The 27198-nt window shown below is 38.0% G+C and overlaps 1 protein-coding gene across 11 annotated transcripts in view; it reads right to left on the reverse strand.

Annotated features, from left to right (window-relative positions):
* HUWE1 (HECT, UBA and WWE domain containing E3 ubiquitin protein ligase 1) overlaps positions 1-27198 on the reverse strand; it is a 169879-nt gene that overhangs the window by 38041 nt on the left and 104640 nt on the right. For 10 of the 11 annotated variants that reach the window (XM_045994667.1, XM_045994670.1, XM_045994676.1 and 7 more), the window contains 18 exons: positions 26923-27168; positions 25498-25631; positions 24641-24735; positions 15482-15673; positions 13911-14127; positions 13376-13498; positions 12196-12433; positions 11576-11806; positions 9952-10074; positions 9351-9446; positions 8505-8774; positions 6850-7002; positions 5194-5321; positions 4893-4974; positions 3919-4095; positions 3313-3472; positions 2666-3024; positions 1241-1436 (listed from right to left, as the gene is read on the reverse strand). In XM_045994667.1, coding sequence (XP_045850623.1) covers positions 1241-1436; positions 2666-3024; positions 3313-3472; positions 3919-4095; positions 4893-4974; positions 5194-5321; positions 6850-7002; positions 8505-8774; positions 9351-9446; positions 9952-10074; positions 11576-11806; positions 12196-12433; positions 13376-13498; positions 13911-14127; positions 15482-15673; positions 24641-24735; positions 25498-25631; positions 26923-27168 — 3220 coding nt within the window. The remainder of the gene's footprint in view (positions 1-1240; positions 1437-2665; positions 3025-3312; positions 3473-3918; positions 4096-4892; positions 4975-5193; positions 5322-6849; positions 7003-8504; positions 8775-9350; positions 9447-9951; positions 10075-11575; positions 11807-12195; positions 12434-13375; positions 13499-13910; positions 14128-15481; positions 15674-24640; positions 24736-25497; positions 25632-26922; positions 27169-27198) is intronic. The other variant, XM_045994672.1, reaches the window with a different exon arrangement.

Raw genomic sequence — 27198 nt, forward strand, 5'->3', positions numbered from 1 at the left:
TAGTAAATAGAATATACACAAAAAAGAGTACGCCTTTTGCCTGGTGCCTGGATGGCTCAGTCGGTTAAGTGTCTGACTCTTCATTTTAGCTCAGGTCATGATCTCAGGGTCATGAGATTGAGCCTCACATAATCAGGCTCCATGTTCAGCTGGCAATATGCTTCTCTGCACCCCCCCGCCCCCACCATGCAAATGAACAAACAAATAAATCTTTAAAGAAAAAAAAAAAAGAATACAGTCTTTGTAATTGGGGAGACTTCATTCTGAAATCTAGTTCTGTTACAGGATAATGGCCAAATTACTTAAACAAACCTTAATTTTCCTATTTTTTTAATTCCTAAAATTTGAGGTTTAAATGAGATCACACATGAGAAATGCTCAGCACATAGAGCCAGGTACGTATCTGAGGCTCCCAAGATAAAAGAGTCCCCTTCCCAACCTACCTTTTATTTTAAAAAGAAAACCCACAACCCTACAGAAAAGTTTAAAGGTTAGAATAAATAACACCCATACTTTCATCTAGAATCAACATTTGTCTACCCATAAATATATTTACCTGCACTTAAGATTGGGGATATTTTCCTACATAACCACAATACCATCATAACACCCAAGACATTTAACAAAGAAATAATTATCTGACTATACATAGTCAGTATTCAAATTTCTCTCAATCTCTTTATTGGGTTCAGAATCACATCAAGGTTGGTAGTTCTTTCTAGTTTCCTTTTATCACCTAGGATAACCTTGCATTTTTTTCCCCTTTAGAACATTAATACTTTGAAGAGTCTAGGTTAGCTGCCTTATAGAATATCTCACAATTTGCATTTAGTTGTTTCCTTGTAATTAAATATAGGTTGAACATTTTGAGCAAGAACACACTGATACTGAGTACTCTCTACTGCATTAGGTGAGTCATCACATGTCTACCTGTCTGTCAATTACCACTCTCTCTGTAAACCATTCACAGTGTATAGAAGCTCTGTTGTCACACCAAGACAAATTCTTTGAAGGCAAGGACTAAATTGAATGAGACCTTGCTTTCTCTGGCAGGGATTACCACAGGGCAAGTAAGAAGCTACTGAAGTACCTCTGAATTGGCCCACATGACCAGTCAATGTCCCAACACTTGCCTACCAAAGAGGCTTTCCAAGTTACAGGTCTCTTCACAGAAAATCTCTGGGGTTATACTAGGCCATAGACTTCAATATCTCAAAGGCTAGGGGAAGGGAAAACTCACCAGTTCCTGACCCTCGAGGGGCTGGAAGGGCAATGCGGATACAGCAGTTGGCTACTTCTGTGAAAATGTCTGGATTGCGGCATGCAGCTGGCCCAAGGACACGAAGGATGTAGTTGATCTCCCGAGAACCAAGGCTGCCAGATACAACACCAGAGGTAGTACTACCAGCTCCACTTGTAGCTGCTGAGCGAACCACCTTGTGAAAAGAAGAAGAAACACTGCTGATAAGACCACTTTCCAAAAATACAATTGCATTCAAGGAAGAGTTACCAAGGATTAAAATACTGTCCAAACTCTGCCTCAAGACAGCAGATGACAGCTTTAGATTTTTGAGAAAAGATGCACTTGGTCTTTTAAGTCCCACTACTTCCTGATTATAAAAAAAGTTACAGTATTCAGCATATCCCAAAACTATCAATTATTACACCAGATGGCATGTGATCTTCATAGAAATTGGGAAATACATCTAGACCACTGATCATCCATATAAATTATAGCTCTCACATGTAAGTGCCAGCTCCTAGCCTTCCCAAATGCTGAATTTGAGATGTATACTCACACACCTGTGGAAGTATAAAGTGGTACCCCTTTTCTGGCAAGTTAAAAAATATTTATACATTTTGACCCGATTTCTAGGAATCCCTAAGAAAAACAAAGCTAAATGCAACAAAGCTATGCAAAAAAATGCATATTGCAGCACTACTTATAAATATGGTAATTGGTGTCCCAAGAGAAAAAAATGGAAGTCCACTAACATTCACATGATGACTGCTGACAAAGAATTAGGAGGAGGAAATAAGACATTTGTCTTCCCTACTCTTCTGCTTTCTTAATGTTGTTGTTAAAAATACTTTCATTTTTTCTAATTGTTTTGTCATTTCTTCAACTGTATACGTTTGCTAAAATGAACATATATGCCTCAGTTTTCTGATTGCACAATGGGTATCTGTAAGGAGCTTATTAAAATGTCTGGTATATCATAAGTATTCCCAAAACTTTACTACTTTTACAACCCCAGAATACAGTGTTTGGAAAATAGGTGAACACAAGAGAAATACTCCTATAATGTAATTAAGACACGAACTTGGCGGAAGGTATCCCATTCCTCATTAATAGTTTTTGGTTTGAAAGACCTGTATGTATTGCCAGAGAGAACTTCATAGGTAAGATTTATTAACTATAGTAAATTTAAGGATAGAAAATGTTATGTTCTACTTTTTAAAAAATGTCATCCAATGGGACAATCTACCATATCTAAGCAAGCACCAGATCACGTATTTGGTAAAGTTTGCCAGACAAAGCATAGTCTATGTATCTAACTATATATATACCTTATGAAGAACCAGAAATATATCTGTTCTGAGACCAAGGAGAACAAAGGTTTGATACAGAGTTAAAACAGCTTCTGCCACCACAAAGACTCACCTTTTCCATGGTATGACGGAGGGTGCAGGGGTCCTCAATGATGTGTCTTAAGAGAAGAGTGACCAGGGGAGTAAACCCATTGAAGCCTGAGCTCTGGGTCAAATTCAAGATCATGCGGGTACTCTTCAGCTCTGCAAACATCATGGCGTATTTGTGGTCTCGGGTGAGCCTCAGACAGAGGCGAAGGGTGGCATGCAAAGTGTCTGGGTCCACAGGGACTCCTAGCATGCTCACGCAGGCCCGGATTAGAACAGTCACCATATCCTCTGTCAGGCCTTGGATTAGGATCTCCCCAATTTTTGTTTCTTCCAGGCTTGTCTCCTTTTCAGTATTTGTACCTTCTAGGGCCAGAGGAGTATCTACAAATAAGAAAGTAAGAGTTCAGAGAGTTTAACTTGACATTTCCTCCTGCATATCTCCCTCAGAGCCAGGTAAAGCACCTGGGTCCTTATTAAGAGAAACATACAAAACACCAATTCCAAGACCAGATGAAGGGGCATATAAAAAGGACTGTTGATCTTCAAGTCATCAAGCAATCTGATGGATAAGAAAATCACTCATGACGAAGCTGGCCAAAATTTAAGCCATAAAGACATGCTAAGCTTTATATAACATATCCTGAAAGACTCAAAACTAAAAGTCCATACCACTGGCTTTATTTTCTTTACGTTTGATATCCATTTCTTTGCTTTCTTCCAGTGTCTTCTCTAGCTCCTGTCCATTGCTATTTTTCGAGTTTTTATTCAGCCGTGGTACTCTCAGGAGAGTCAACATCACAGGGCGCCGGTTCCCTGTTTCTTCATTAACCTAGAATTTCAAGGAGACAAAGAATATCTCTACAAAAAAAAAAAACTATAAGAGGGGTTTTGGAACTCCCAGGCAAAATCCTGTAATAGGAGGGAACCCTGGCAATTTTCCCATCCCTATCATTTATAGAGAAAGCCTAAGGTTCCCAGAAGGAAAGTAGCATAAATAAGGCCATATAACAAACTAGGAACTTTCCAACAGAGCAGATACCATCACTAACACTTAAAATCATTTCTGGATGGAACAGTATCAAACTGCCACAGACTGATTCATGGTCTCACTAATGACTTTAGGAAGACTCCATTCTCTGTAAATTACACCCAATTTAGTAGTGGTAACAGTGCTTCTTAGAACATGTGAGGACTGCTGGAAGAAGCAAGCCAAAAAGCACACCCAGTACCTTCCCCTCATTTCAGTAAAGTTTATAGCACTGAGTGAGCATGTACCTGAACCATTGTAGTGAACTGGACTGTGTATCTTCTTCGGCCTGCAGTGAAACGCACACTTGTCTCTCCAGATTTCCAGGCAGAATCAATTGTGCTGTTGTTGCTTGCACTGTAACTACACCAACGCCCAGAGCGGTCATCAAACCAGCGCCAATTGTTGTTGTTGGACTGTAGATACTAAATATAAGAACACAAAGTTTAACTGTATTTCCTACAAGGTTCATTGTTAGAAGAAATAGTAACTTCATCTGTTCACTACTAAAGCTAACCCAGGAAAAAGAAGTAACACCCAACATTTAATGAAATTTTGAGAGCCAAGAGAGAAATTTTTGTATGCATTAACCCTCAAGTTCCTAAGCCCCTTCAGTGGCACAAAACCCTCTATACCTTTGTCTTGCAATTCTCAGCTTTCCTTTTGTTTCCAATTGTTTTTCTACAAATAGGAAACATTTTGGATAGGCAGGAACAAAAATTTCTGTTTCTGAGAAGGCACTGAGATAACGTGACATATATAATTTTCATATAAAGATCCATGTGCCTTGGGGCATCTGGGTGGTTTAGTCGGTTAAGTGTCTGACTCTTGGTCTACTTAAGAGTCTCTCTCTGCCCCTCTCTCCTCCCTCTCTTAAAAAAAATAATAAATAATAAATAAAATCTCTCTCTCTTTTTTTTTAAGGAGCATTTGGCTTTTGAAGGAATTGCTGTATAAAAGCCACTCTCCCTTTCTTTGGAGATAGCACACTCCTTTAATATTTACTTCCAGAGTAGTTTTGGGCCCTTTTGCAAGCAGCCCCATAGAAAAATAATTCTAACTGACCATGCGGAAGAGAAATCTAGAATTACTCTGATTCCTCAAGAGATTTATATCTTAATCAGGGAGCTTTCTCCTAATTCTTTACCACTCTCCCATATTCTCTCCTGGTCTATTCTTGCCTTGAGAAGCTAAGTAGTTTTACCAACCATGTATTATATACCTTAGTCATTTGGGCTCTTCTTTTAGAGGAGATGGCTGTCTTTTCATAGAAATCTATCAGGAGCAACACTGGGGTGATCCACCTAAAAAAGAAATGATTTACTCTAGGAAAGTCAGAAACTTGCATAATATGGGAAAACTTATTTGATTTCATTAGGGACCTCAACTATTTTCAAACCACAGGAGTATTCAAGATTTGTCCTATACATGCCCTAGGAAAGTGCCTGATTCAGGCCCTTACACTTTAGGGCCCAAGTGTAAGGGGAACAGAAGTGAAATCAGGTGAAATAAAAGTCACTCACTTTGGGGTTTGGACCTCCTTTTGCTCCTTTGCAGCCTGTAGGCAGGGCTGAACGACTTCCAAGAGTTTGATTAGGACATTGAGGATGCCACTTGATTCAACCACCCAGGCACAAGGTAGCTTCAACTCCTAATTGACCAAAGAAAAAACATAAATCCCAACTTCTACTCAGTATTAAGGATTAGTGTAGTACAGGAAGAACATTAAGAGAACTGGATGAATTCAAATTCCACTTCCACCACCAACCAGCTGTGTGATCTGAGAGGAGTTACTTAAATTCTCTAGGCCTTCAGTGTCTAGACTCCCAGGGGTCACCGGAAATAATTATTTCTACCTCCAGTGTTAATTGTGGTGATTAAATGAAGTGTGTGTGTATGTTCGCTCACTCTCTCTAATGCCCAACACGGTGCCTGGTACATCAGCACATACTTAATACAGAAGCTGTTATTAATATCATTGATATCATTAAGGGCTGTCATCTAGGTTACACAGTCTTAATTATGTTGAAGTTAAAAAGCTTCTGTTACAGAGAACCTTTACATTCTTTCCAGGAAGATGGAATAATTAAATACAGCAATGATTAGTACAGATCCCCTATAGGGCCTACACTACAGTAGTTCCTTTATAGGGGGTGCACTAGAAGAAATTTAAATGTCCAACAACAGGCAATTATTTAAGTAAACTAGGGGACACCCAAAAGATGGAATGTATACATGGCTTAGGAAAACATTCATAATATAATACTGAGAATATATGATACAAAAGTTTCTAAACAGTCTAATTGTTTAAATGCACAGGAAAAGGACTAGAAGAAAATATAAGACCAGTCCTTTGATTTTTAAAAGGGAGGGGATTCTTAAGTGATTTCTCTCCATATTATGTTACTGGGGACCCCAACATTGAGTACTTTGCAATCTTTCCCCGAAGTATCCGTTCACAAGTGCCATAGTAAGAATCACAACTTCCATCATAAAGGAAAGTCAAGACTGTAGACACACAATATGACATATATTGGACTTAATCTCCTCAGCAGTTGTAAAGGATTTACTCAATTAAGTTTAGGCTTTACTATTAAACATGAGCTACAAATGAAGAGTCACTTGTTCAAGGTCAGTTGCCTCCTAATTCTTGTATTGGCTGGAAAAAGAACATGTCCTGGCCAAACCACTCTTTTGCCTAAAATAATCTGGTGACTGACCAGGTATGAGGAAGAATCAGATTTTTTCTGATGCCTTTTATCCAATTTCCACACCCGCTCCTACTCTTCGGCTGCCAGTTAGGTTTCTTCAGAGAGGCCCAAATTATTCCATAACTATACTATGATGGTCATTCTAAAAAACTTTTAACTACCGCTCCCCCAAATCCTCTATGACACAATTAATTAATATTTGTTCTGAGAAGCCTTTTCCTCATTATATCCAGAAGTGATGCATTAGCCCTCCTCCTGAACTCAGAGAAAATTCTTTATGTTATTTATGTGGCACAAAACATTGCATTTTGCACTTAATTACATGTCTTACAGCCATTCAGAAACTGTGGGCTCATGAAATGCAGAGATCATGCCTTATATTTCCACCATCTTCAAGGTCTCAAATGGTACATGTGTTATAATTCTTTAATGAATCACAGGAACCAAAAAAAAAAATCTAAATCTTACCTCAAAAAGCAGTGTTAAAAGCAAGATTCTAGTAGCCAAATTGGAGGCCTGGGGCAGGGTGGCCATCTGACTGATCCACTCTGACACAGTTTTTGTGTCACTTGTTGTCAGCGGAAGAGCAGCTTTGATCAATACATCAGCAGCTTCCCATACCTATAAAAGCACGTAAGTGGCCAAGTCAGGTAACTGTAGACAGAGTATAATAAGGTTTGTCAAAACACTCAACCTTGTAAAATACTCCCTCTTTCCCAACACATTTGCTGAAGGAGGGTGAGTAAATAGTAAAACATTTACTATATGGACTTAGTGTCTGTATCAAAAGATGTATGCTACGAAAGGAGCACCTCCAAAAGATGATTTTCTTAGGCTAGATTACAAGAAGCTAAGAAGTTAGTAAGTTAAAGGAAATTAATATTTAAAAAATTTCTAGGGAGAATAAATTTCTGATACACAGTCAACACCACAAAGCTTCTACCAACTTACACTTCCACCAGTAATCTTTTACTACATCTGTCCCAGAATTACCATTAAGAACAAAAATAAACCAGAATGTCAGAAATGCTGGTCTTCCTTTAGTTTGCACATTAAATTTCTTATAAATCTGACATAATTGCTCTTTTCTAAGTTTTAGTTTTCTTGAAATCATTTCTTTAAGATCTTTATATAAAGATAACTAAACCTGGGTCTTATTCTTACGTAGAAAAAAAGGTTTATCCAGTTTGCCTTTTACTTTTGTGATATTTCCATACACTAAAGTTATGCTTCCATACATCACACTTTGATTTTTTCCTCTGCTTCTTGACTTCAAAAAATATGTAAAAGATTTCAATGATTTAAAAACGTGAATTGTAGGGGCACCTGGGTGGCTCAGTCAGTTAAGCATCTGACTTGATTTGGGTCCTGAGACTGAGCCCTGTGTCGGGCTCTGTGCTCAGTGTGGGGTCTGCTTGAGATTCTCTATCTCCCCCTCTCCTTCTGCCTCTCCTCCTCATATGCTTTCTCTCTCTAAATAAACAAAAATCTTTAAAAAAAAACTCCCATGAATAGTAAAAAAAAAAAAAAAAGGTAGTAATGTATACAATTAGTGTATGTTAATTTCATAATGAGGAAAAGTTTAAAAAATAACAAATACCAGAAATACCAGGTCACAGCTATTCATTATGAGAACTTTTTTGTTGATGTGGTTGTTACATACGAGAGGGAAAATGAAACATTTATTCACTGTTAGTCCATGGGACCTAACTCCGCTCAAGAGTAAGAAACACTTGGGACATTTTAGATGAATTTCAGAAGAGATGCCTAGAAAAAGAGAGCCCTGTTTCTTCCTTTCAAAGACATTTTTTATGAAGTAGCTTATTCACTTTTTGCAAGGAACATTCAAGAAAGAGCGAGATTACCAAATCTAAAGAATTCAAAGAGAATATATCTGTACTGGATTAAAACAAACCAAAACAAACAATATACAAAAAAAGTTTCATTTAAAAAAATCAGTTTGATGATGGCAGAAAAACCACTTTACACACTTCAAAAAAAAAAACTTTTAAGCTATATTCAATTAAGCCAGCATGTACTACATCGTTAAGTTTTTGATATAGTGTTCAACGATTCATTAGTTGGATATAACACTTTCCTCTTCTGGCTCCTGGAGAACCTACCTGATTGACTACTTGCTTCAGAATCATGTCTCGATAGTCAGCTCCATTACGTTTGATTGCAGTCATGATCAGATCACAAACCCGGTACACTGTGTCCGGCAGCTCATCAAGAAGGTGAAAGCAACCTGGCAACATGGTATCTGTGAAAGCGTGGAGCTCATCTTGTTCCAATGGATCAGCATCCTGGAATTTCTCTAGACATTTAGCTTCTTCCTCTTCCTGCTTTTCCCGAGCTTTCCGTTCCTCCTCTTCCTTCCGACAAGCAACTTCCTGGAGGCAGGGAAGAAAGAATGATAGCATATGGGAGAGTTTAAGAAAAACAGGGAACACTCCAAGAATGCACTGCCCTACCATACTGAAGACCCACTACCTTTTCCTCAAGCAGGTGATACATTCTTCAGGGTGTGGTAATCATTCATGAGGGCAGCCTCAAAGGCTAAGGCAACACAAGAAAGCAGAGGACGAGGATGTTTCCAACCCTTAAAGTATTGCCAATCTATTTACAGCATCCTATATTGCAGCCTCCCACAAAATCATTTGGAGACACTGTCCTGCATTCTCTGCCAATATAGTAAACTAAAGTAACTGTGACCTAAGTACAGACAGCCAAAACTGGCCTAATGAACACTACCAAGTACATTTTGGGTCTCTTATTTGACAGTAAAGGTTAACAATTCATGGGCCTCGCTTAAAGCTTCAGGTCAATACAGTGTATCGTGATGGCAAAGTTGGGATGAATGAATATCCCCATGTCCTTCTTTAGATATTAATTCCTCCAATTATCTTTCCATAAAAATACTAAGATTAATGTGTCAGACCCTTTTGGATGTCATGTTTCCTAGTTACCTCAGGTGATTCCGCTCTTTGATCCATTGGGATATCCTGTCCCAGAGACATGGCAATTGCTCTCATCATCTGGTCCTCTTCAGACATACTCAGATCCTACAGAGCAACAACAGGAAATCCAGCAACAAAGCACATACCAACTTACAGGGAATCAGACATCCTGTGCTCAAGTTTTAGAGGAGAAGGTGCTCCGTATGTTGCTCTGTTAACAGTCAAACCCAACTAGGCTTATCTGGTCATTATAGTAACAGAGAGGGAAAATCACAATGAAGTTAAGCATAGGAAGGGGGTTTCAATGTGACCACTTATTCTGCAGCTCAGAAAAGGGAGTTTCTTCTATTGCTTTCTGACTGGGTAATTTAACAGTTCTTCTACAAAAAAAAAAAAGTCCAGTAATTTGCATGGCTGGGAGATAGGAAGCTTCTGCTCTGATTACATTCTAGAACCAAGAGTTATCACAAAATGAAAATATTGGCATGCAGAAGTCTGAAAATGAAAAGTAGTTTTCGAAGGGAAGGCCAATGATGGAAGTACAACAGAAGAAAAAACATATCAGCAGCCAAACCAATGCCTACAAAATTAGAGCCCCCAAGCAACTTACCCGAACGACTCCTCCCATGATTGGGGGAGGGTGGGTTAGAAGGTACTCTGTGGCCTGCTCCATGGTGCTGGTGTTCAACAGGGCCTCCATGGCATGTTCCCTTGTGAAGCCCATGTCCATGAGCTACAAAAAGAATGCAGGATCTCAGAAATGGCAGTAAAAGAGAAATCCAAATGCATTTTAAGAAGGCAGAAACCAGGCCCCTGGGTGGCTCAGTTGGTTAAGCGACTGCCATCAGCTCCGGTCATGGTCCCAGAGTCCCAGGATTGAGTCCTGCATCAGTCTCCCAGCTCCACGGGGAGTCTCCCTCTGACCTTCTCCCCTCTCACCCTCTCTTTCAATCTCTCTCTCAAATAAACAAACAAAACCTTCAAAAAAAAAAAAGGGGGAAGAAACCCTTTCAAGATGGAAAGAAGTTTTTCTAACTTAATATGAACTGAGAAATAAGCTCAAACAGGTGAATGAATAATCCTTTCCATCTGGTGCTTCCACAGTATTCAAACATTAGAGCTATACAATGGGGCAGGAAGCCAAGGTGATTTTCAATTCTGTCCTCTAAGAAAATGGAGCTAGATGGTTATTATAATTAATAGGATCACTGTAATCCAAAGACTGAGATTTACACGTAGAAGCAAAAATTGGGCCCCATTTTTCTGGAAAACAAACTGGAAACAGAACAAGAGCCTGAGAAACTGACCTAAGAATTTTATTACTAGGAAATAATTATAAGATGTACAGAAAGATCTGTACAAAAAGAAACTATACATGACAGTTTTACAAAATCAAATAAGAAAATTAACATCCAGTAATAAAATAACAAATTAGAAAAATATTTTTTTAATGATAGCACAATTCTATACTATATGTTAATTATGTAAAAATTAGGCATAAAACTAAGTGATGAAAAACTATCGTGTGTTGTTATAAATGACTTTTAAAATATTTTGTTGTATTTCCAGATTTTCTTAAAGGGAGCATTTATTGGTTATAATAAAAATGTGGCATGTATATGTAGAAGACATATTTGAAGACTACCCTAGATATAAAAAGAACATACATACACACGCATAAATTCCCAGGTTAAATGCTCTGTGAGACCGAAAGGTCAGGATCTTAAGTGCCTCCCCCACCTCCACTTCTAGATTCCGATTTTCAAAATGTGGTTTATATATTTATTCAAAAAAACTAGTAAGTTCTGTAGGTAAGGTTGCAGAGAGCTCTTGTTGGAGATACCCTTAATCCTTTCCTCTACAGAGAAATCAGAAAGTAGCTGAGGACAGTTCGCCTCCAAAGAACAAGATAGCCACAGCCTACTGAGTGGCTACTACACTATACTACTATAAAAGAGTTTTAATACTAAACAACATGCTTGGGAGGACACAAATCTTACACTGGTTAGGAGCACTGAAACCATACCTTGGCTTTTCAGGAGAAAAAAAAAAAAGCTAAGAGGGAACAAATTTAAAGCTATCTCCTGGCTAAGAGGACCAAGCACTTTGTGGCACGTAAATTAGAAAACCCACAACACACTTAGTGGCATGTGAACTTAGAACATACTTGTGGCTTTGTGGGTTTTCTATTGGCAGCAAAGTCTCAGCCCTGGAGTGGGAACCCAGGACCCTACCTGTTGCAGTTGCTGCTGGTTGACTTGAGGTTCCCGGCGGGAGCCACCTTCCTCTTGCCCTGTGTCCTCTTCTCCTCGAGATCCCTCCTTCTCTTTGCTCAGTCTCTCACGAATCACAGGTTCTCCTCGGAGAATGTGGCATAGGATGGCCAACATGGACTCAGCCATTCGCCCGCCATATACCTTTAGGGGTTTCCGGTTCCACAGGTTCTTGATGCAAGTAAAGGCTGCCTAGAAGTCATTTGAAAAGCTGTGTGAAGATCATTTTGTCTCAATTCAAAGCCAGTGGAGGAATAAATCTAAGACTTAGGGGACAGTCTTTCCACAAAAGGTCAATGCCAACAATAAAACCCTAGGTCAGTGCTGTGGAGGGCTAAAGCAGCACAGAGAAGGGGCATTTTAATCCAACCTGAAGTACCAATCTCAAGTTTACAGTTCAAATATTTACACTATAGGAAATTCTCCAGTGGTCTCTATCCCTTTCTGTAAGGCAGTCCTATCTGGGAGTAGGATCTAATGGTTCTCCAAGAATCAAGTTATTTCATTAAGGAGGACAAAAAAGGAGAGCTACCTAGTTAGCATGAGAAATCCCTCTTGGTTTCAGAATGCTCAATACTCACTTTCTGAGTCACCACAAGGAAGCGGAGGGCACTGAATTGTGGGAAGTTCTGGACACCTCCAGGCAATTTGGCAGGCAGTGAGTGTGGAGATTCAAGCACCGTGGTGGGATTCACCATCTTCTCCACTAGCATTAGCCAGGCATCTAGGAATTCTCCTGTGCCATCAGGTAAATCTGAATGTTCTAATCCCTCAGCAACAGGAACTTTGCCTCCCATTGATAGGGCCCAATTGAAAGTTCTAAAATTCAAATAACAGAGAATATGGAGATAAAATATTAGTACTTTAGATGGGGGGAGCATTCAGAAGGTTCCCAGTATCTATACTGCCACTACATATCTCTCCTCTTGCAGTTACAGCTGCTAATCTGTCCATCATTTATTAGCTTTATCTTTTTTGAGGGGAGGATTTATTCCAGATTTATTGGGGTATTACTGACATATAACAGATATAAGTTTAAGGTATACAATGTGATGATTTGATACACATATAGAATGCAAAATGATTACCACTTTTAGCTTTACTTTTTAAAGCCAAAAATGAATAAACAAGCAAAAAAACCCAAAGTGGCTGTTACCAGAGGGGAGCATAGTGGATAGGGGGATGGTTGAAATAGGTAAAGGGGATTAAGAGGTATAAACTTAGTTATAAAATAAACAAGTCATAGAAATGAAAATTATAGCATAGGGAATAGAGATAATAATATTGTAGTAACTTTATATGGTAAAAGATGTAACTACATGTATTGCGATGAGCACTGCATAATGTACAAAACTGTCAAATCACAATGTTGTACACCCGCAACAAGTTTAACACTGTATGTCAACTATACTTCAATGAAATAAGTGAAACTTTGCATAGAATCTTTAGACCAAGAGAAGCAGAAAAATTATCCATTGGAGAAACAATAGAAAAGGGTAAATCTATTAGAAAAATATGTATACCTGGCACTAAAAACCGGATGAAGAAAAGCAGAGACTCTTACAAACATCTCTAGGAAAGGCTGAATCCCACCCTCCAAGGAAGACTGAGACAAATATGGCTAGTTCCCAGAATGTGAAAGGTTACAACTCTTTATGTATCCTGTGGTCACAGGACAGGTGATTTAGAAAGTGGTGTGCTGCTAAGGCACAAAGACCAAACTCTGAGAAATGCTTCTCTGTGAAGCAACTTGATTCTTACTCAAAAAGAGCATTGTGGCCTCCAGAGCAGAGAAATTTCTGCAGCATGAGGTGGTAGGGATACTTCCTCTCATCGAACAGCATTGGGGATGTAAAACCAACTGAACAGATGAAGAATGTCAGCCTGAAAGGGGGAAAAAGCAAAATTTTAGCTTTCTCTGAGGGAGTCACAGAAGCGGTGGGAAATTCATATAGCTGCCTAGAGTAAAATTTAACATTGTACTGAAGTGACTGAGAGACTGACTGAAATTCAGGTGGGTGGCTGGCTAGTCTGGTTATTAAAACTTCTAAGGCAAAAAAGGTGACAGTCCTCACCTACTAAAAAATAAAAGGTTACTGAAATACACTTTGATCATAAATGCTTTAAAAATCTCTATACTCTAGACTACAAAGAACCAATATAAGTACATTAAACTGCGTGCAGGCTACACATCTAGAGTTAACAGGGAACCTTTCAAGTCCTCTAGTTCAGTGGCTCACTCTCCATTTAAGTACAAAAGGAACCAATTAGATTCTGTATCTCAAACGGAACTCACCTGAAGCGAGGAGTAGGTGTATATGGTGGAGGCTGCCAAGATAAGCCCTTTGTGAGGAGCTTAGTTAGGGCCGAGGCTGTGGACCGAGCAGCAGGTGTCGGTGCTGTGGTGGTGCTGGCAGCATGATGGCTCCTCCTCTGTCGGACAGGAGACCCCACACAAAGTTTAACAAGGAGTCCAAATAGTTCAGCGAGCGCTCGGCCTAATCTGGAGGATGCTGGAAACCAAAAGTCAGAATAAGGCATGAGAGTATGCTCAGAATGGTTTCATTATAACTAACCAACAACACCTGGGAAACACTTGGAATTATTTCTACATTTAATAATCCAAAAAGGAAGTTCCACAGAGAATAAACGCCTCTTTTAAAAGCAGGAGACAGAGAAGTATATTGGAACTTGATACATAACAAATGTGAAAGACAAATAAGAAACACACCGTTTAAAGAGGTACTGAGTTAAAATCACCTTTTCAGAAAAAGCAACAGATCAGTATGAACCAGTTAAGCAAATGATACATCTGCTGGGTTATAGAATCACTTAAAATACCCACAATACTTTAAAAATGCAAAACTGTTAACAGAATTATCATATGTATCTTCTGATCACAACATTAAATATATGATCCCCAAAGGAAAAAAAACACTAGGAAAAGCATAAAAATTTTATAAGTGGATTTCTTAACATTAATTAATTTATAGAGAGACTGGGTGAATGCACGAGTGGGAAGGGGCAGAAAGAGATAGAGAAGCCTGATGTAGGGATTGATCTTACAATTCGAGCTGAAATCAAGAGTCAGACCCTCAGTCAACTGAGCCACCCAGGTGCCCCACCAAAGGCCATTTTCTGCTTGCTTTGGGGCAGAGCTCCAGATTCTCAAGAGTTAGGTCTTCACCTTCCTCTACATTAAGGTGTCAGAAAGTGACAAATATTAAGGAACACACAAAACACGTTCTCCAAACACTGATATTACATTAAAGGGCAAAAGAAGACAAGGACAGATCAGTGAACATCCTTAATGCAGTCTTATATCATGTTAATGTCTCCACAGAGCTGCCAAAATGACATTATTAAAACATGAATCAGTCATGTCATGTCATTAATGAATAGAGAAAGGAAAAGCACACTGGGTGTAGTAGCCAAACAGGTAACAGGAAAGCAGGAGAGTTTAACACCACAGAAACCAAGAAGAGTATTTTGAGGTGATGGGCTGACTATCATGCTGCAGACAAGTGCAGACAAGTTAGAAGAGGACTGAAGAGTATCTAATGGACGTAGCAACAGGTCGCTGGTGAGTCATTTCAGTGGAATGGTAAGAGCAGGAATCATTTGTAGTAGTTGAAGAATGAGTAGCAAGGAAGGAATTTTAAAACATGACTTTCAGGAAGTAAGTCTCTTATCCCTGTATCCCTAGCAGTTAGTACAGAGCCTATCATAAGATACCACCTGAAAATGAGCCACCAACGTTTACAAGTTCCTTAAAGGAAACAACAGAGCCATACCAACTGAATTTGTCTCAAACTGGTTAAGGCTCTGAAAGCCAGAAAAGGGAGTAGAATGAGGAAAATCACTCACCTGACAATAAAGGCTTGATTTGTTTGATTCTGGCAGCCATAGCAGGTGTGATTTTAGATTTGCCTTTAGAGTCTGAAGCAGTAGGTTCATCTGTCTCCATGGGAGCCAGTGTGTCACCATCAAGCCCAATGCCTTCTAATAAGCCCTGGGTAGAAGCATCCATACTTGCAGCTGTTCCATCCTGCTCACCATCTGTAGACATAAGAGGCGAGCAATAAGACCATGTTGAGTCATCACTTACCTGGTTCCTTGTCCTGAACAGTCACAAGAAAGAGCTACATATGGTGCTTGTTACTCAATGTCCGTAACTTCCTAAATCTGAAAAGGAAAAATCAAGCCAAAATATAACTACTGATATGCTCCTTTCCTTTGAGACCTTTTAGGTAGCCAATACTAACATCTTCCAGCAAGAACATAAGAACTGTTTTAACCCAGGGCTACCTTGCAAAACTGTAGGCACTGTATGACATAGGGAGCACCATTCACATAGCCTACAGTGTGTGTGGTGTACCCTGCCCCCCCCCAATGCTGTCAAGGTGAATACCCTGTTAATATTTTATGACTTGTCAATAATAAACTCAAATTAAACATCACAGATGGCCACTGGAGAAATATATTTTATGACATTTAAGATTTCTGTATATGAACGTGAGATACATCTTTTTTTTTTGGTGGACATATGCAATGCTTTTATATCTAATAATCAGATTAGACAAACCTTTAATAAAACACACCACCAAGTTGTCTTTGTAATATTCTAAAAAAAACTATGTGGAAATGGAGTCATCTTTGTTAAATTAAATGTGTAAAAGAAACTGCTAGAAAAAATATATCCAGCTTGTTAGTTGAAGCAATTCTTTGACACCGAATCTAATTTTATTCATATTTCTTAGTAAATTATTTCTTTCCTTGATGCAAATTTGTTGCATTTTGACTAAATCTGAGGTTCTAATTTTTGGTTTGGTCCATTTTCTCCAAATTTACATGGGCCAAAGGTTTGTGTTTATTTTACTGATTCTCTCTCCTCTCCCATAATAACTAAATCCTTTCTCTGTTCCTTAAGCATTTCCCCTACGTTTAATAACCTAAGTACAATTTTTAAGCATATCCTATCAGTTTTTATACACAGAATTGTCTTGTTTCCTTAATAGTTTATTAAATTTATTTCTTCCCTGACATAGAATATAAGGGAAAAACTTTTTAGAAAAGTTTTTATTAATTTTAGGTTTGTTGCATTAGAGTCTGAAAATTGTGTACAGTTTTTGCTTACTGCAATTTCCGACTTTACTGTGATATAACATAAAAGCCATTTTCTAAAATACCACTGTACAGGGGTGCCTTGCTGGCTCAGCTGGAAGAGCATGTGATTGTTGAGTTTGAGCCCATGCTGGGGGTAGAAATTACTAAATATATGTGCTGCCGAAGTGAGCACTGGGGGTAGAAATTACTTAAATAAAAAAATACCCATTGTACAAAGAGGAACTTGGGAAGATGACAGAGTAGGAGGACCCTGAGCTCCCCCCGTCCTACATTTACAACTAGACAGCATACACATCCAAGTCATTAAACTGAAGAGCAATCTGAAGGCTGGCAGAACAAACTCCACAACTAAATACAGGGAAGCAACTGCATCTAAAAGTTTAGGAAGGTCAGAAAGGCAGAGGGAGGCTGCCCACTGAAGGGAGGGAGCTGGGTGCACAGCAAGGACAGAGAAATGGGTACTCGCACCAGGAAGCTCACATGGGGAGAGTAATCCCCATTACATCTGGCTTTAAAAACCAGAGTGGCTGAATTCTGGGAGTTTATAAAACCATTGGATCTTGGGAGTCTGGAGCTTTAAAAGTTGGAGGACTCAGCAATGTGCCAACTATCACTGGGTCACCACCCTTAAAGAGACAGCAGTCTGTATCAAGTAGTAACATAAAAACGAAGTTTACATCATGCTGAGGGCACCCAGGAGACAGATCTGTTCATACCGATTTAGGAGCATGTTGGAGGATTTCTCTGAAAAGGAGAGAGCTGGTGGGAGCCATTCCCCACCCCCACCTCAGCACTAACACAGAGCAACCTGCAGGAAGTGAGGCTGTACAGACAACCGCTACATAACTTGCTAGCAGTGCGCCACAGCCAACAGGTGTCCTGAGCACTCACCTACTCCGGGCAAATTCTGTTAAATTTGCACATACCCCACCTAGGCATCTCCCTAGCCACTTCATGCTTTGAGGAACCTGGCAGAGGACTAGTGGTCTAGTGCACAATTTCCTAACACTGCCTTCCAGCTTCCAAGTTCACTAGTGGACACCCCCTTCAAGAGCCAGCCTGCCTAGGTCCCACTAACACCACAGAGACCAAGTACAGCTCACAAAAGGTTGAGAGTGTCAGTGCAAATGGCTGCATGAACAGGAAAGTTAACTTAGACAAAACCCCAAGACAAAAGCACTACATACAGGATAATCTCCTGAAGTACCATGTTCTGGTGAACAGAGCACAATGTAGTCCAGGGCATTCTAGGACTGCTTCTTCATAAAGTCACTACTTTCAAGAGCAGAAGACACAGCTGACTTTCTTAACACAGAGAAATGGACACAGGGAGGCAGACAAAATAGAGAGAAATTTATCCCAAATGAAAGACTAGCATAAAGCCATGACCAAAAATCTAAGTGAAATGGCTATAAGTAACATGTCTGATAGAGAATTTAAGGCAATGATCATAAGGATATTCACTGGACTCGAGAAAAAAGTGGAAGGCACAAATAAGACCCCTGACAGGTAAGAAACAACATAGGAGACATAAAGCATTCAATAAATGCGGTAAGAAACATGCCTGATGGAACAAACAACAGTATGGAAGAAGCAGAGGAACGAACTAGTGACCTAGAAGACAAGAGCAATGGAAAATAATCAAGCTGAAAAAAAAAGAGAAAAGACTTGGGCAATATGAAAATAGATTTAGGGAACTCAGCAAGGCCATCAAACATAACATCTATACTACAGGAGTCCCAGAAGAGAGAGAGAGATAAAGGGGCAGAAAATTTATTTGAAGAAGTAATAGCTAGAAACTTCCTTAATGTGGGGAAGGAAACAGTCATTAAGATCCAGGAGGCACAGAGAACCCCCAACAAAATCAATAAAAGCAGATCAACATCAAGACACACTGTAATTAAAATTGCAGAATATGATAAAAGAAAAAATTTTAGAAGCAGCAAGATGAAGGTCATTAACTTACAAGGGAAAACCCAGAAGGCAAGCAGGAGATTTTTCAGCAGAAACTTGGCAAGCCAGAACGAAGTGGCATGATATATTCAAAGTGCTGAATGGGAAAAATCTGCAGCAGGAATACTTTATCCAGACAGGCTATCATTCAGTTTGAAAAAGAGATGAACAGTTTCCTAAACAAAAACTAAAGGAGTTCATGATCCCTAAACCAGCCCCCTGAAATATTAAAGAGGACTCTATGAATGGAAAGACCAAAAGTGATAGTATCAAGGAACTCGCCAAAAAAGGGATATAAAATATAGTAACACATACCTAAAATGTGGAGAGAAGAGAAGAATGCGTTCAAACTTAACCATCAACTTAATATAAACTGCTATATATAAAAGATGTTATATACAAATAGAATGGTAACCATATGTCAAAAACCACTAGTAAATATGCAAAGAATAAAGAGAAAGAAATCCAAATATATCACTAAAGAAAATCAGCAAACCCGAAAGACAAGAAAGAGATAAGAAAGGATCAGAGAAAATCTCCAGAATCAACCACAAAACAAGTAATAAAATGGCAATACCTACCTCCTACTTACCTATCTATCTATAATTATACATTAACTATAAATGTACTAAACACTCCAATCAAAAGATAGGGTGACAGAATGGATAAAACAGGAAGACCCATCTATATGCTGCCTATAAGAGACTCATTTTAGACCTAAAGACAAAGGCAAATGGAACGTGAGGGGATGGAGAAATATTTATCATGCAAATGGCTATCAAAGGAAAGCTGGAGTAGCAATACTTATATTGGACAAAACAGACTTTAAAGCAAAGACTGTAACAAGAGACAAACACAGACACTATATAGTAATAAAAGGGACAATTCAACAAGAAACTAACAATTGTAAATATGACATTTACATGTAAGAGCACTCAAATACACAGATAATTACAAAAATAAAGGAACTGATCAATGGTAATATAGTAAGTGGGGACTTTAAGACCCCACTTACATTAACAGTTCATCTAAACAGAAAATCAGCAAGGAAACAATGGCTTTGAATGAAACACTGAGTCTGATGGATTTAATGCATAGATTCTGAACATTCCATCCTAAAATGAAACAGAATACACATTCTTTTCAATTACATATGGAACAGTTTATAGAACAGATCACATATTAGTCCAGAAAACTAGCCTGAATAAATTCAAGAAGACTGAAGTCATACCATGTATATCTTTTCAGACCACAATGCTATTGACACTAGACGTCAACCACAGGATAAAATCTGGAAAGATCAAAAATATATGGAGGTTAAAGAACATGCTACTCAATAATGAGTAAGTCAACCAGGAAATCAAAGAAATAAAAAAGTACATGGGAACAAATGACAACACAATGGTCCAAAATCTTTGGGATGCAGCAAAAGTAGTTCTAAGAGGGAAGTATATAGCAATACAAGCCTACCTCAAGAGCAAGAGAAGTCTCAAACAACCTAACCTTACACCAAAAAGAGCTAGAAAATGAACAAACAAGACCTAAAACCAGCAGAAGGAAGGAACTAATAAAGACCAGAGTAGAAATTACTGATACATAACTAAAACAACAGTTCAATGATACCATGAGTTAGTTCTTTAATCCTCTCAGATTTGTTAAAAAAAAAGACTCAATATAAAATCACAAATGAGAGAAGAGAAATAAAACCAAGAAATACAAAAAATCATGAGAATGTTACGAAAAACTATATGCCAACAAACTGGACAACCCAGAAGAAGTGGATGAATTCCTAGAAACATATGAACTACCAAAACTGAAACAGAAGGAAACAGAAAATTTCTGATAACCAGCAAAGACACTGAGTAAGTAATCAAAAAACTCCCAACAAACAGAAGTCCAGGACTGGATGGTTCACAGTTGAATTCTACCAAACTTTTAAAGAAGAGTTAATACCTATTCTCCTTAAACTATTCTAAGATATAGAAAAAAGGGAAAACTTCCCAATTCATTCTATGAGGAGAGCATTACCCTGATTCCAAACTAGACAAAAACTCCACTAAAAAAGAGAACTACAGGCCAAAACCCTTGATGAATAGAGATGCAAAAATTGTCAACAAAATATTAGCAATCCAATTCAACAATACATTAAAAAAAATCATTTGCCAGGATCAAATGGGATTTACTCCTGGGCTGCAAGGGTGGTTCAAGATTCACAAATTCAGTCAGTGTGATACATCAGATCAATAAGAGAAGGTAAGAGCGTATGATCATTTTAATAGATGAAGAAAAAGCACTTGACAAGTACAATATCCATTCATGACAACCTTCAAGGGCACCTGTGTGGCTCAGTTGTTTAACTGTCCGACTCTTGATTTCATCTCAGGTAATGAATTCAGGTCCTGGGAACAAGCCCTGAATTGCGCTGCATGCTGGGGGAAGGGAGGTATGCTTGACGTTCTCTCCCTTTGCCCCACCCTGCAGCTCATGCACTCTCAAAATAAATAAATAAATAATTAAAAAAAAACCCTCAACAAAGTAGGCTTAGAGGGAACATACCTAAAGATAATAAAGGCCATTCCATATACGAGAAACAGAGCTAACATCATCCTTAATGGGGAAAAACTAAGGACTTTTCCTCCCCCTAAGGTAAGGAAGACGAGGATGTCTACTCTCACAACTTTTATTCATCATAATACTCTAAGTCCTAGCCACAGCAATAAGACAACAAAAAGAAATAAAAGGGCATCCAAATCAGTAAGGAAGAAGTAAAACTTTTACTATTTGCAGATGACATAATGCTATATACAGAAAACCCTATAGACTCCACTAAAAAATGCTGGAAATGAAAAAAAAATGCTGGAAATGATGTATGTATCAGTAAAGTCACAGGATACAAAATCAATGCACAGAAATCTGTGGCATTTCTATATACCAATAATGAAGCAGGAGAAAGAGAAATTAAGAAAACAATCCCATTTACAACTACACCAGAAATAACATACCTAGGAATAAACCTAACCGAAAAGGTGAGGGACCTGTACTCTCAAACCTATAAAAACACTGACGAAAGAAATTCAAGATGACACAAAGAAATGGAAAGACAGTCCATGCTCACAGACTGAAGAACAAATAACACTGAAATGTCTATACTACCCAAAACAGTCTACACATTTAATGCAATCCCTATCAAAACACCAACAGCATTTTTTTACAGAACCAGAACAAACAATTGTTAACATTTGTATAGAAACACAAAAAACCCTGAAGAGCCAAAGCAATCTTGAAAAAGAGAAACAAAGCTGGAGGCATCACAATTCCAGATTTCAAGTTATGTTACAAAACTGCGGTAATCAAAAAAGTATGGCAGTGGCACAAAAATCAGACACACAGATCAGTGGAACAGAGAAAGTCCCGAATTAAACACACAACTATATGGTCAGTTAATCTTTGACAAAGCAGGAAAGAATATCCAATGGGAAAAATGCTTTAACAAATGCTAATGGGAAAACTAGACAGCAACATGGAATGAAACCGGACCATTTTCTTACACCATACACAAAAATAAATTCGAAATGGATTAAAGACCTAAATGTGAGACCTGAATATATAAAAATCCTAGAACAGAACACAGGCAGTAACCTCTATGACATTAGCCATAGCAACTTTTTTCCTAGACAGATCTCTGAAGGCAAGGAAAACAAAATAAAAATTGAACTATTGGGACTATATCAAAATAAAAAGCTTCTGCACAGTGAAGGAAATAATCAACAAAACTGAAAGGCAACCTACAGAATGGGTGAAGGTATTTGCAAATGACATGTCTGATAAAGGGTTAATATCCAAAAAAATACAACTCAAAAACACATAATCCAACTACAAAATGGGCAGAAGACACTTCTCCAAAGAAGATATACAGATGGCCAAAAGATATAAGCAAAGATGTTTATCTTTATTTACCATCAAAGAAATGCAAATCAAAACAAATATACAAATAATAAACAAAAGGTGTTGTTGAGGATATGCAGAAAAAGGAACACTCAAGCACTGTTGGTGGGAACACAAACTGGTACAGCCAACTGTGGGGAACAGTATGGAGGTTCCTCAGAAAGTTAAAAAGATATGGACTGATAAATGGATAAAGAAGTGGTAGCACATACATACAATGGAATATCATTCAACCATTAAAAAGAATGAAATGTCATTTTCAAGGACATTGACAGACCTAGAGAGTATAATGCTATGCAAAGTAAGTCAGAGAAAGACAAACACCATGTGATTTTACTCCTATGTGGAATTTAAGAAACAGAACAAACAAGCAGAAGGGGAAAAAGAGAGAGTGATAAACCAAGAAAAAATTCTTAATTATACAGAAAAAAACTGTATATTATTTTTACCAGAGGGAAGGGGGTCAGGGATATGTTATATATATAAGTAATTGGGATTAAGGAGTGCATTTGTCCTTATGAATACTGGATGACGTATGGAACTGTTGAATCACTTTATTGTTCAACTGAAACTAATTAACACTGTATGTTAACTAACTGGAATTTTTTTAAAAAACCTTAAAAAAAACAAAAGAAAATAAAAATTCAGAAAAATATATTAAATATGTAATCAGAAAAAGCAGCACTGTCCAACAGAAATATGTGATCCACTTACATAATTTTAAACTTTCTGGTAGCCATATTAAAAAGTGAAAACAGGTAATTTTTAACATACTGCTTAACACAATATAGTTGAATTTTTATTTCAAGACATAATCATAAATAAAAATCACTGAGTTTTTACATTTTTATACTCATGATTTTTAAAAAAACAAGAATCTATGAAATACAGTACATCTCAATTCAGACGTTAAATTTTCATAAAAACTGACCTACATTTATTTCATACAATTTAGTTGGAAAAAAAACACATTCACAGACAAAAGTTGTTCTAAACATTCTTAAAAGCCTTCTAACAACTGTACAGAATAGTAGTAGTTATATTTATATAAAAATTAAGAATTTAGTTTTTTCCATCCAATCTATCACCCTCCTCTTAACTATATCTTTAACAACCCTATTTCCAAATAAAGTCACATTTTGAGGTGCTGAGGGAGGAGGTTAGTGCTTCAACACAGTATTGTTTTGTGTGGTGGGGAGACACACATACAAGTCAACCCATTATATCCTTCCCTTACAAGAGGAAATAAACAAACAAAAAAAGCATCTGGGAAGACAGAAAAGGAAAGGAGGAGGAGGGAGGGAGAGCAACAGAAGAAGAAAAAAAAAATCCAATTTTTTAAGTTATACTGCCACATTACAAGTGTTCAACAGTCCACATGTGGCTAGTGGCTACCATATTGAACAGCGTGGTTCTAAAGTGTTCCACAGCTACTTAAAACAATCATTTGCCATTTTTAACAGCGAAATTAAACTTCTGAAAAATAAGCATACAAAAATTAGGGTCCCGCCGTAACTTTCAATACAGTAATTTCTAGGATTTAATCTTTCATTTGCATAAAACTATATAAAAATATACTCATATTTCAAAATAGTACATTAGAAAACAATAGGGAATGGTTAATTCACAGACCCTTTACATGGCACTTAATGTTAAGTAAACTAAACTAAAGTAAATAAAATACTATCTCTAAGATAATCACAACTATGCTAATAAAATATATCCCTAGGAGAAAAGATTAGGTATATAGTTCCAAAATACTGTTTATTTGTGGTACAAATGTTAACTGATTCTTTTTACTGCAACTTTTAATTTTTACCATTGTATATACACATTTTACAGAGAAACTGACTGAAAACAATTTAATTTTAAAATAAAAATAAAAGGAAAAAATTGAGGACTAAAGACAATACAGCTAACTTAGTTTCACAATAGACCTATAAAGACATAGAGACAAAACTAAGAGAATTAACGCTAAGATTTTTAGTTTCTTGGAGTTACCTGATCTTTTTCCGCCCTGGGTCGTACCTGCCTTCTCATCCTTTGGAACCAGTTTCTGCATGTCTGCCTGGCCAAATTCACACCCAGATGGTAAGCTGCAATAAGACAAACCATGAGTAAAAAGAACCCTGATAGCTCATTTCTTAAGTTCTGCTTGGTCCCTCATCTGCTTGGCTGACAGGTAAGTGAACCTAACAAAACATGTACAATGATCAAATTTCTGAGGTAGTACTCAACAAGATTTCCAACCCAACTTTAGATTTGGCTAACAAATTTTAAATACCTATCATGCTGACACAGAATAATTAGGATATAAGGTCAAAGATGTAGAAAATGACCCATCTGTAAGCATGTCCCTAGGCTAGTAAATGGGAAGGACGATACTGTGGAGTGAATGTTTGTGTCCCCTCAATATTCATTTGTTGAAATCCTAATGACCAATGTGATAGTATTAGTAGGTAAGGCCTTTGGGCCTTACCTTTGAGGGCAGAACCTTCATGAATGGGACTACTGCCTCATAAAAGATGCTCCAGAAACATTCCTAGTCCCTTCCACTATGTGAGGATACAATGCAAAGTCTGCAACCCAGAAAAGGACCCTCACCCAACCACGCTAGCAACATAGTCTCAGACTTCCAGCTTCCAAAACTATGAGTAATAAATTTCTGTTTATAAGGATCTAGTCTGTGGTACTTTGTGACAGCAGCCTGTGGATGGATTAAGATAGACAAGGAACCCTCTGAACTCTTTACTAACAGCCTTCTGCTCTCGACCAAAGCAATCCTCCAGGATCACTGAACTTAGTTTCTCTATTAAGAAAGACAACAGAGATAATAAAGAGATGACCCCTCCCCTTACCTGTTTGGCGTACACAGGGAGAGAAGGACAGTGCTTTCCCACACCAGGGAACAGTATAACTGGCTCAGCTTGCTCAGAACACTCAGACCCAACTGAGAGCCCCACTGGTTTACGGAGATGGAACGAATTTCACTCTGCAAACAAAGTAAACAGAAGCTATCTTTGGGATGCCTTCTGTAACATTTACAGTCTGTATCTAACATCCCTTCTCAATTTCTTCCATTGCTTTTTGTAAATCAAAAGGCAATGATCATAGGCAACTCTTATTTTAAAGAAACAGTTTTGCAGATTCAATGACAGCTTTCTAATTCTGTTAGGTTGTGTTGTGGGACTTGCTATTTCCCTCTTACTTCTTAACTTCAATTAATATTTGGATTTACCTAATTCCTTGAAGTAAACATTTCACCTTAATTTTATTTAATAAAAAGTCATAAAACTCAATCCCAAACCTTTGTTACATAATTATTTCCTCAATAGTTTATATCCATTTTCAATTGATTTGATACAAAGAATATACTCCTGCTCAACAGCATAAAACAAGGGTGCTAAAACATTACATCATTAATCTTTAGAATCGATTACTTGAGAACTAAAAGTTGAGCACACACAAACCACCCCCTCCTTTCTGGAACCACAGGAGGAACCTCACATGGATTACAGGCATAGAGTTTGATATTCAGTTAATCTTTACTAATCTCTCTCTTAATTACCATTGACTTAAATGTGCTATGGTCAATTTTCCTTCTTGCCATCCCATTATCAGGCCTACATGCATTTGTACAAAGATTAGGAAGTAGTAAGGCCAGATGAGCACCCAATTGAAGCTTGTCCACTAAAAAGGTGACTATAAATCCTAGTTGGCCTATGTGGCTGCTAAGATCTATTAAGGCCTGTTATTTTTTTTAAAAAGATTTTATTTGCTTATTTGAGAGAGTGAGTGAGAGAGAACAGAGGGAGAGTGTGAGAGAGAGAAGTAGACTTCTCTGATGTGGGGCTCGATCCCAGGACCCTGACATCACGACTTGAGCCGAAGGCAGGTGCTTAACCGACTGAGTCACCCAGATGCCCCATTAATGCCTATTATTTATAGTAACTTAATAAAACATGAACAATGATCAAATTCCCGAGATAGCACTCAACAAAGTTTCCAACTCAACTCTCGCTCTCAAGAAAGTCTAATTCACAGAACAAATTATATTTATATGGTCACCCAAATTCTAATAAAAAAAAAAAACCAAAAAACAAAAACAAGGGAAAATAAACTAGACGTCATTTTAAAGCATAAACCTGCATCCCCCACCAAAAAAAAAAAAAAAATCTGTTCTTTTAGTAGCTAGCCCAGGTAGAACTGTTTCTAAGCACAGTAAGATGTCTAGTATGTACTTCGCTGGCTTTAAACTAGCTTGTTCATCCCCCAATTCTCACCTGTCCAACTCTGCAAGTATGAACAAACATCATGATGTAGGCATGGGCAGCAGTGAGCGCATGGAGTAGAGGTGTGGCCTGAGCTGAGAGGGTAGCATCAGCAACATTGCCAGCACAAGCCAGTTCTCGCAACAACACTGAGCCTCCAGGAGATTCAATTGGGCGGTGTAAGGGCTCCAAGGATGAAAGGATGGAGTCCAACTGAAGGAGACCCTCTTGAAGGACTTTGGGTTCATGGGACAGTGTCTGAAACAAGAATAATAATTAATTAAAGTA

The sequence above is a fragment of the Meles meles genome, chromosome X, assembly GCF_922984935.1.
Source record: "Meles meles chromosome X, mMelMel3.1 paternal haplotype, whole genome shotgun sequence".
Classification (NCBI taxonomy): Eukaryota; Metazoa; Chordata; class Mammalia; order Carnivora; family Mustelidae; genus Meles; species Meles meles.